Genomic DNA, 11706 nt, shown 5'->3' with positions numbered 1-11706 from the left:
GGCTCTCTGTTACTCAACTTCATCCTAATAACTGGAGAATCTTAGTAGCTTTTCAGTTCGTGTGTTTTAATAATCATATTGAACCTAGCGTAGCGCTTTTCTCTCAACCGTACCAACTAGATACTCATAAGAATAAGGAATTATGGTATTTCAGCAGTCAGAAGTACTTCAATATTTTTTATCGGATGCCTTCTTCTTTAAAATGGTGGAAAAATAAGTTTTTTATCCTCCGTCATCGCGCTCTAGGGGGGTTTTGGGCGTCTTGAGACTAGCTGACATTACTGGGTAGAGCTGAAGAAAGATGGAGTGCGCCTGAGGAGAGAGGAAGACGAGGTTTTGGCTTCCCTTATGGTGATGGCTAAAGCCTTGAGGAAGATTGATATTACTCAGGCGATGAGCAACATCATCTTGTCCTGGCACAGCCACCTGTCGGTAAGCCAGCCCGAGCTCCTCACCCGCCCCGCCTTTCTGAAAGTGTACCCCTTCCTTAGGATTAGAGTACTTCCCTTTTCAACCTTTTTATTTTCTGAACTGACTATCTAACTTATTTTTTTCTCTTATTTGCAGATATGGTAGGGTCAAGCAGGTTCACCGAGGTGGTACGTGCTGTTCAAAAGAGCAAAGATGTTGCTACTAAGGTTACCAACCCCCCTACTAAGCATGCTTGCCCTTCAAGGGACATGATTGTACTTCCTCCTCCTCTTTCCCAACCTTTGGCCGAGGAATTGGCACCCCCTGAGCCTTTGGTCCCAAGCGCCTCTATTTCTGCCTCATCCCCTGCGCTTCCCATTGATGCTCCGTCTTCTTCCACTCTTATGGATGTTGGGGTCGAGTCCTCTTGGCCCGCGAGCATTCAACGTCTGGCCTTAGCGCTAAATAGGACACCTTTTCTTCTTGATGACCCTTCTCTGGGTCTTCTGCTAATCAAGAGTACTTTATAGCCCGCGGATCATCATCACTTAAATGAGATTAAGACGGACGAGCTAATTATAAATGTTATTAATTTCGCACTAAAGGGGGCCCTTTGCACTTATGTGGTCAAGGAGCATTTTAGTACCTTGTGATGGAATTTGGCACAAATGAGATGCACAGGGAGCTTTTGGCTGAAGAATGTTTGACCTTGAATACCTGGGTGCCGAGGTTGAGAGTACAATAAAGGAGACCCTAAAATCTATGGACAAGCTTCAAGTTGACCTTGATGCAGCCCTTGCGTCTAAGCTAGACCTTGAGAATTGGGCTAAATCTGCTGAGGATCAAGTGGTCTTGTTGCAACTCCAGGTTTTGGAGCTGCAGGCTCAAGCTGAGGGGGCCTGGGCAGCCTCCACTAGGGTAGCCGAGCTAGAAGCAGAAGTTCAGGAGACAGTGGCCCAAGTGGGGAGATGTTTGTTCAAGGTCAGGATTCTGTGAAGAAGGAGCTTATGAAATATTTCCCTTCTGAGAATTTCTCCTAGATAGACGATAACCTCCCTAAGGAAGAAGGTGAGAGTGGTGGGAAGCATGCTGAAGATACTCCCTTTGAGCGTGATGAAGTTGTACCCTTTGACCAGGTTTCTCCTATAATAAATATTTAGAACTTTGATGTAACGGAGACTCGAGCGAATGAGGCTGATGACTCTGCCCCTTTTTAATCTTTTTATATTTAATGAGAATGTTTCCTTTATCTGTTGTTCATATTTGCTGCATATAATTTTTCTATGGAAAAAAAGGTTCACTCATGTGGCTAACATTTATTTATGACGTTTAGTCACTAGCCTGTCTTGAGTCCATGAGATAAGGAGCTTGCCTTGTGGTTATAAATCGTGACTTGGCATAAACTACTTTATGGCCTCATTTTGTGGGATCAATTGCCTAGTGGTCTGGTGGAAACCACCTTGTGACCGATCTTGGAGAAAATTTGCCTTATGGCCTTGATTCGTGGGACCAACGCCCGAGTAATTTGGCAAAAATTACCTCGTGACCTAGCCTGGCTAAAATTTACCTTATGGCCTTGATTCGTAGGACCAACGCCCCAGTGGTCTTGCGAAAATTGCGTTGTGACCTGGCCTGACTAAAATTTGCCTTGTAGCCTTGATTCGTGAGACCCACACCCGAGTGGTTTGGCGAAAATTGTCTTGTGACCTGGCCTGGCTAAAATTTATCTTGTGGTCTTAATTCGTGAGACCCATACTCGAGTGATCTGGCAAAAATTGCCTTGTGATCTAGCCTGGCTAAAATTTGCCTTATAGCCTTGATTTGTGAGATCAACGCCCGAGTGATCTGACAAAAATTGCCTTGTGATCTGACCTGACTAAAATTTGCCTTATGACCTTAATTCGTGGGATCAACGCCCAAGTGGTATGGCGAAAATTATCTTGTGACCTAGCCTGACTAAAATTTGCCTTATGGCCTTAATTCGTGGGACCAACGCCCGAATGGTCTCACAAAAAATGCTTTGTAACCTAGCCTAACTAAAATTTTCCTTATGGCCTTGATTCTTAGGACCAATGCCCGAGTGCTCTGGCAAAAATTGCCTTATTACTCGGCCTAACTAAAATTTATCTTATGGCCTTGATTCATGGGATTAGCGCCCAAGTGGTCTAGCAAGGACTGCCTAAGAACATATCTTGTAAAAATACTTTATTAACTTTATTATTAAAAGAATCTCCTTCATTTATATACAAGGATAAAGCTAAATTACTTGTCAAAATATAAACAATACTGGAATAGATACTTTGGGTGGACGACCCTTACGGGCAAGTATTCTCCTTGCTTTACGAGTGATCAGGCTCTAATCTTGTCTATCCTTCATCGAGTCCTTTTGTTATCACATGTGTGACTCCCACGAGGTCTCAATCAGGAGTCGTCTCTAGGTTTATTTTCTCAGGCTTGGACTTTTGCCCTTCTTTTCCTTTTCTTATGAATTTTTGGAGGAGCTTTTCAACGTCGTCCTTTAGTTGTCGACATTTTTCCGTTGTGTGACCATGATCTTTATAAAAGCGACAATATTTGGTACTATCCCATTTGTCCGCCTTCTCGGGATTTAGCTTGTGAGGCCATCTAATCTTTTTATCATTCTTCCTGATCCATATCAAGATACAAGTTCATTAGTCATTTAGCAAGGTGTAATTCCTATACTTACCCTGTTCGTCCTTCTTTCGTAGATAGGATAGCTCCTGTGATCCCCTTCAGGAACTCGCCTGTTGGACTTTTGATTTAGCTTTTGACTCGCTTTTGAGTCTTTTTTTAATGTTTGGATCTCATCATCTAATCTGATATACTTATAGGCTTTGTCTATCAGCTGTTGGTATGTTACCGCTAGGTTTTTTATTAAGGAATCCATGAATTTGACGTTATGGGTCCCTTTCTTCAACACCTTACATTCTATCTCATGATTTAACTCTTCTACCTGTATGGCTTCGGCATTGAAACGAGCAATAGAACTCCTTAAAGGCTCGCCCTCTTCCAAGCGAATCTTTTGCAGGTCCTAGAAAATCTTTTTTTGAGGTATGCAAGTAATAAATCTAGATTTGAATATCATAACAAACTGTGTAAAGTTTTGGATTAAACTTGGATTTAGATGTTGATACCATTTTTGAGCCAAACCCGTGAGTGTTGATGGGAATGTTAGGAAACCCAGAGATTACTGCAACCCAAACACGCAGCAGAAAAATTAAAATATTTGATTTCCTTCTCGAAATCCGTGTGCTTCGTTTAATTCGAAAGGAAGGATAAGCTATTAACCTGTTAGACTCGACGAGAAGATACAATTCCGAACTCAAGGTGTTGTTTTTCAACGAACACCCGCTATGGTATCCACACGAACGTCTCTTATCCTTCTAGAGTGCTAGCTCTCTCTGATGGATATGCTATGTGTTTCAATCTACAGCTTCAAAATGAATTCTTAAAAACCGTCTCCCCCACAATTCGCAGCAGGAGTTATAAGTCTTTCAGTTTTCTCGCACTTCTTTTCGCAAAAGAGTTGTGTGCATAACCCACTATCACAATCTCACAGACACTTTAATATCTTACGTGATAGTTTATTTTAATAAGGAAAATCGAAGAATATTTTATCTGTAACAGTTACAGATAGACTGCAGATTTTTTAAATATTATTATCTCATAATAATAATTAATATTAATAATAATAAAATCTTTATAATTATTAATTATACTAATGGGCTTTTAGCCCATTAATATAACACATCAACAACATTCTTTTGTATGTGACCCAATAGGCTCATATTAATTAGTAATAGGCCCAGTTCCATAAGATTCATAAATCATAAGCGGCCTCTAGCAAGACATTATGACTACCCAATTAATATGAGGATCGATAGTCCGATAAAATAGAATATATATTAATCCATTTGTCACACGATATCTAGTTTGAACATAAGTCATGGTCAATGTCAAACTTATAATATTCAAACTTATGATTTTTCGATCTCTAGGTAGACGGATAAATTCAAATGATATTGATCATACTATCAATTCATTTGAGCACGGCCATGCATTTCTCAGCCTCACTTATCGAGGGGCTCAGAAGATATCTCTCTCAAAGAGAGGGATAAATTCTATCTTGATTGTTCAATATCCTTTACATAATTTCTATTATGCCCAATCATAACCTTTATGATTGTTCGATTAAAAACAATGTTTGGTTATGTCAAAACATAATAGTCCTTATCTTAGAAACTATGACAATCTCAAGTCAAAAGATTAAGACATAACTACTTTAAAATTCACTTATGACAATAACCCATGTAATGATCTCAGTGCGGGTCCATCTAATACTTTGTTCTCTAACAAGTATCTATGATTATTGAATTATATCAATATATGCATAATCATCTCATGATTATCAATCAATAACCATACTAGCTATATTTTATTATTATAAACATAATAATAAGTAACCAGGGATGTTAATCATTATTATGTAACATACAAACAAATAATAATGATAGTAAAAATCTCTTTTATTAATAACGAAAATGACATACAAAAAGGTTCAAGATAATGGCCTAGGGCAAATACACTAACAGGGAACACTCGACATAATATAAAATCATTTACGTCTTAAAGTTATATGGGCGTCTTAAAGATGGCTAGATGGCTTTGAGTGTCTGTCGTTCTGTCATACTTATCCAAACTGAGCAACTTGAACTTAGCGGGGAACGTCTCCACCAATATTTCTTCCGAAAGAGGTGAAACCCGTCTAGACTAAAGTCCTCTTCCTTTTCCTTTTGATATCTTTTTACAGCCCGTACTAGCTTCCAATCCACTCCTTTTGGAACCTCATCGGATTCATCTTCAGACTCAAACTTACCTTTGCGTTGTACTTTGGTCGCTTCCGTTTGGGCCCTCGGGGTGTCTACTAAAGCTTTCTCTTCTATCGGGGTCCATCTTAGACGCCTCTTCTTGGGGCTTATACTGTCCAAGAGTAACCTGCAATCTTTAGATATATTGAAGTATCTACTCATTATTCAGATTATTGAGGTTTGCTTCATTAACCATTGGGGGCGTGTTCTCTCGAACGTCTGGGACAGAGGAAATTATGACTCCCTCGTTGGTAGCAACATTAGTTATGGCAGTAAGGTTACCTGTCATTTTAAGAGAAAGAGGAGAGAGAAAGAATAGAAAACCGGTCGTAATCCAATTGAATGAAGGGGATTCAATAGATTTCTCAATAGCGGAACTAAATGATGTTGCTGAGGTTAAATTGATGATGTGGCTGAAATGGGACTATGCTATGATTGGTTAGAACCTGCAAGAAAGAAAATATGAGGTGGTGGTGGGTATTTACAGCAGTCACTTCGGCGCTCAAGTCAGTATCGTGACAAGGAGAGAATGCAACGAATTGATTATAGCTCATGTGTTTAAGAATAACATACTTTTGCTTCTGGAATCGTTCTCATTTTATACTGTAAGAGAATGGAGATAAACATAATATTTTCTTAAAATTCGATGGTGATATTGTCGACTACTCGATAATGGACATTATCAGCCGATTAAGTTGGTAATCCTGCAATATCTGGCGAAATAAGAATATGCCTGATAATGGTAACTTTGTACCAAGACTTGGCTTATTCAGGTGGACGAGTCTTGACGATATTTTGAGTGTCAGAGTGTTTGAATTTCTTTTTCCTATAGTGAGACTGCGTTTTCCACTTGTCAGATTCTTGCCACGTTGCTCTTATTTTATGGTGACAGCTCATAACTTTTTTTAGGCGAATGTTATGTAATATAAAAAAGCAAAAAATATCTCACATGTTGCATATAGTGGAAATGCTTTTTTTTTTTTTTTTCTTATTCTTGTTTTTGAAAGTGAATATGCTTTTCATGTGAGTTCACTTTCTTTCGCTTTTCACATTTGTATTTATGTATTTACTTATAACATTTAGTTGATAGAATTAATAGGATTTAACTCATTAGTACTGAAATCGTTTTCAGTATCAAAAAATCTCAAATTCAAATTCCAATTGAAGCATACTAAAAAGAATCCAAACAAATAAAAGCTCATTGGTTATTTGAAATTCAAAAGTTTTTTCTATTCTTTTATATCAGTATTGAATTAAGTTTATTCATGCATTTAAATATCGAGATTTTTCATTAGATAATTTCCATATAATCGGATAAATAATATTAAATAGCTTCCCTATAATCTAATAAATAATATAACTAATTTATTATATTCATTTGCTAGTCTCTATACCTCTAATTTTCTATTAAAAATTATAAAAAAAAAAGTGATAACACATTCTAAAGACTTGTAAGAAAACCTTTCTTAAGACTGTATTTTATTGTCTTCTAATCATATAACACAGCCCATATGTTGTAAACTAAATATTTATAATGATATTGTGAATGCCAATTGAGTTGAAGTTAGAAGGCGTAGACACATCCAGTTGTTATCCCATATTCTATTGAAGCTTAAAATTTGTTGCCACGAAGCCCTAAAATTTATTTCAGCTTCTAGTATTATTGCAAATGAGTGCTCTTGCTTCTCTCAATTACTAGAATTCAGGTTTAAAAAGTTTCAATGCCTTGCATAGCATGAGAGGTCGCCTTTCTCTCTTTATGAAGATAAATATTTAAAATAAATAATTAAAAAATTCAAATTTTAAATTTTATGCTATTTTTATAATTGAAAACATCAATTACACTAGTTTCTTATTGGTACGAAATCACGTTCTCTCAAAAAATATGAAAATTTTCAAATGATTCCCAAAACTAGTCTAAAAGCTCAGATTATGTATCCTAGTAAATCCTATAACTAGTTATTTTAATGCCCATACAGCTATAAAGGATCAACCAAGGGAGCCCTGTTGCTAAAAGTTTTCTCCTTCTCAAATCTAACAATTATAATGAAACCTTAAACAAGAAAGCGAAATTTCAGTCCCTTTTTTCTTAGAAAGATTATTTTATATAAGTGATGATCGCTTAATTTTTGACATTCATACTGAGATCGTACTTGAAAAAAGAGACAGACTTGAAATCTATTAGAGCCCATTACGTAAGTTGATCCATCAGTAGACACTGTAGCAGGATGACAATTAAAAAGAAAATAAAAAAGGAAAATATAATCCATTCATATTAAACTTTTCCATACACATAAAAACCCTACATCGTTCTGAATCTCAAATTATTAATTAGTATATTATAAAATTTCTGATTCCATTGTTCTCTTTAAAACTGCATTTGCCACACCTCCAAAAGGAGAGCTTCAAGAGAAATAGACACTGCAATTCTAGTCAAAGAATAAAGGAAAAACAATTGTAATATCAAGGTGGAAAATAAGGCATTGCTTGTCATTCATATTTCCTTCTATAATTACTTTTATTTTTATTTTTAATATAAATACGATATATATTTAGTAAAATTAATATAATATATATATATATATATATATATATATATATATATATATATATATATATATATAAATCAACTTATAATATCATCTTGTCGTAATATAATTAAAATGCATTCAGTAAAGCAGATTATTGGATTAGTTTAATGGATGTATCATTCCATATACAACCTTGACTTTGATTATTATCATGCTTTTCATGTTTATTTAATTTTTTTTATTGTTTTCTGATAAAAAGTAAAACTATTTTGAAAAACAATATATCAATATCAGTTGAAAATTATTGGAATAAATAATTAGGAATTTTTATATTGGATTATAAAAAAAATTATTATATATTTTTTATATTATGAACAAAATTCACTCATTAGTCCCTCTATTTAAAGAATACTGAAATTTTAAGAAATTTATTAATTAATTGTTTCATTAATTTTAACCATTAAATATACCAAAGAATTTAAAATGATCTTGAAATAGAAAGATTAATTAATAAATTTTTTTATAAAATTAAAGGACAATTAATGAGTTTTTCTAAACTATATGAATTTAATAATAAAGTACTTAATAACTAAAATTAAAAAAAAATTAATTAGTAAATTTTTTAAAATGTTAAGACATTTTAATATATTATTTAATAAAAAATTAATTAATTAATTTTTTCATAATATAAAAATTTAATTTTTGTAAAAAAAATTAAAGAGTAAAACATCTTTTCCAAGAAAAAACAGTTCCACGATGTATATATTTAAAAATAAATAAATAAATAAATATATATATATATATATATATATATATATATATATATATATATATATATATATATATATATATATAACAGAATGCAATGTAACTAAATTTTTTCTGTAATAAAAAAAAAATTGCATTCCTGTCTATTAAACTTACCTTTAAAACTTATAAGCATGGCCACAAGAAGTGATTTTTAAAAAAAAAACACAGCCAAAGCCCTTCTCCATTCACCATCAACATTATGCATACCCATACATCAATTCAATCTTTTGACACATTCCAAACGATATTACACAAATTAAAAAAAACAAAAAATTCACTCGCATTCTATATAAAGGGAGCTCCAAGAAGTGGCTGCAAAAATTAACCGGTGCTCCCTCCTGTTTATGCACGCTAAATATACATAAAAATTATACATAAAAATTATTATATACGACCGTTTCATATATAACGATTACATATAACCATCCTATCGATTCAATTATAGTGAAATATAAATAGATTGCACTACGATCGATGGCTATCATAAAATCGTTATAGATACTGCAATTGTATGATAAAATTGTCGTATGCCGTAATCATGCATTGCTTGTACATGAAAACTATAAACTTTTCTATGTGCATCAGAGGCGGATGCAAATGAAGGAAATGTGTGCGGAGTGCAAATTTCCAAGTAAGTTTCATACTTTTGATGGGCCAGAGATTGGGCTTAGTTCTGGGCCAAGCCCCATATTTCTCCGAGACTACATGGAATTTATTTTCTCCAATCTCCATTCATCTCTTAGTCTGGCAATGAAACTATCAGCCTTGGCATTCACATCTGGGCTGGGACAGAACAAGGATCCACCTCTAGCTTCTTCGCTCTTCATCATATTGACCGTCTCCGTTGACCGCTTATCCACCTCCTCAAACTCCGGTGAGCTGCACCGTGAGCTCTGACCGCTCCTTATCTTAACGTAGTCACCTTTGATCATAAATTTAAAACCTGGCACTTTGAAGGGGGGAAGTGGAGGTGGTGGAGGCATTGGGATGAGAGTGGATTTCCCTACAATATTCTCATTTTCGTCGTAGAAATTATTGGCTTTTGTTGGCAATGGTGGCCGTCCTGTTGTGATAGTATTATTTCGCCGTCTGAAGGGTGCTTGTGTAGGTGTTACTGGAGCTGGGGGAGGTGGTGGTGTAGGATGTGATATCTGACCCTTACGTTTGGACCACCTCTGTAACGTGGAGAATGACTGGCGTGGTGGTGGAGGAGGAGGTGGTGGTGGCGGCGGTGCAGAAAATGAATGAATTCTCTTATTTTTGCTTCCTTTTCTGAACAAACTACGGAATACTGTTGGAGGAGGAGGAGGAGGCGGAGGAGGCGGAGGTGGCGAAGGTGGAGGTACGAGAAAGGATGGCAATTCAGGCGGAGATTGAAGTGTATCATCGTATAAACTCCTAGTTTTTTGCTGCTTCTTTCTTTTACTCTGATGGTATAATGAAATCAAAGCCATCTTTAACTCCTTAGTGGCATTAGTCTTTTTACTCCAGTGCTTACGCTCTGATCGAGTTGCCTTGTTAACTGGCGGAGGCGGTGGAAGACGCGGAGGCGGTGGTGGTGGAGGAGGTGGCTTTGGTGGCGAATTTCCTTTTCTCGAGAATTCATACTCATTTTCACCCGGTTTCTCTATCTTTTCTTTACGTTGAACCGTTTTAAAAAATCGCTTCTGTTTCTGATTGCTCGTCGCTGATGGAGGAGGGGGCGGTGGTGGAGGAGGTGGAGGTGGAGTAGGAGACTTTGGTAGCGGTGGAGACGGTGACTGCAGTGAGGAACGAAGCACGCAAGTATCAACCGGAATTTCCTTAACATCAACAGATTCTTCAAATACACTTCGCTGCCTGCGATCATAAACGTATCCGGACAATGATGACGACGACCGATACTTGCTAATTTCAAAATCATCAAAGAACCGAGAGCGATCATCGCCAGATTCCCAAAAATACTCGTTCCTCAGATCTGGATAGGAGCTACTACTCCTCTTTAGCCTCCGGATACCACCGGTAGCCGGTGTTGCAACCGTGAACTGATCAAACCAATTATTAGAAACAGTGCGACGTTCCTCTTTCCCACGTAAAACGTTCCGATTGAAGTTGTGAGTATCATCGGCGGGAGCAGAATGATCATCATCATTTTTTCTGGCAAAGATCCCACAGAGGACCGCAAAGAGGATAAGAAAGACGTTGAGAGAGTCCCAACTTTTCTTGACAGTAGCGGGTCGAAGTTTAGCATGAGAAGAGGAGGAAGAAGAAATTGCATAGAAGAAGAGAAGGAAAACGACAACGGATAAGAGTAAGATTAGTAATGGTAGGTTGAGGAGAAGAGACGGAGAGCTATGGCGGCGATAAGGCATGGAGGAGGTCGGGGAGAGTGAGCTGTGGGCAGAAGGGTGGTGGTGGGTCTGTGCTTAATTCTTAAACTCTGGGTTTTTGCTTGCAGGGAAGGGGAAAGGGTTCAGCTTTTTGAGAAACTTGACCTTACAAGACAGAGATGTGTTGTGTCAGTGTGATGGTCCTTTTTTTAAACGCCATTAATAATAATAATAATAATAACTGTTTATTTATTTACGTAAAATAATTTATATAACAATAATAATAATAATTTTTAATAAAATAATTTTTTATTATTTAATTTTGATTTAAAAATAAAATTTGTTAACAAATTTTTATATAAAGTTATTAATAAAGATATTAAAATATCAAAAATAATATTCGTTTCTAAAAAAATTATATTTTTAAAATAATTTTTTATGAAAAATTTTTTTTAATTAAATTTTTTAAACATCTTAAATATAAAAAATATATTTTTCTAAATAATATTGTCTGTTTACTTTTGGTAATTCACATTTCGCTTTCATATGAAAGTGATGGATATTTTTCTTGCATCTTTTCCCTCTCAATAGTGGTTTTTCAAAAGCTTTCTTAAATTGTTTAATATTTAGGATAATTTACAATGTAGTACCTGAATTTTTAATTTGTTAATAAAATAGTATTTTTATTAAATTTAAAATTAATCAGTTGTAAATTGATAAAATTAATTCAAATTAAAGAGATTATATTATTAAAAT

At 35.4% G+C, this 11706-nt stretch overlaps 1 protein-coding gene across 1 annotated transcript; it reads right to left on the bottom strand.

The window, feature by feature from the left end:
- Nucleotides 1–8854: 8854 nt before the first annotated feature.
- LOC110610827 (pollen-specific leucine-rich repeat extensin-like protein 1) lies at nucleotides 8855–11148 on the bottom strand. Its single transcript, XM_021750903.2, has one exon. The coding sequence runs from the start codon at nucleotides 10990–10992 to the stop codon at nucleotides 9343–9345; it is 1650 nt and encodes a 549-aa protein (XP_021606595.1). The 5' UTR covers nucleotides 10993–11148; the 3' UTR covers nucleotides 8855–9342.
- Between the last annotated feature and the right edge of the window lie 558 nt (nucleotides 11149–11706).

Source organism: Manihot esculenta, chromosome 3 (genome assembly GCF_001659605.2).
Source record: "Manihot esculenta cultivar AM560-2 chromosome 3, M.esculenta_v8, whole genome shotgun sequence".
Lineage (NCBI taxonomy): Eukaryota > Viridiplantae > Streptophyta > Magnoliopsida > Malpighiales > Euphorbiaceae > Manihot > Manihot esculenta.
This window is presented reverse-complemented; position numbering and strand designations above follow the sequence as displayed.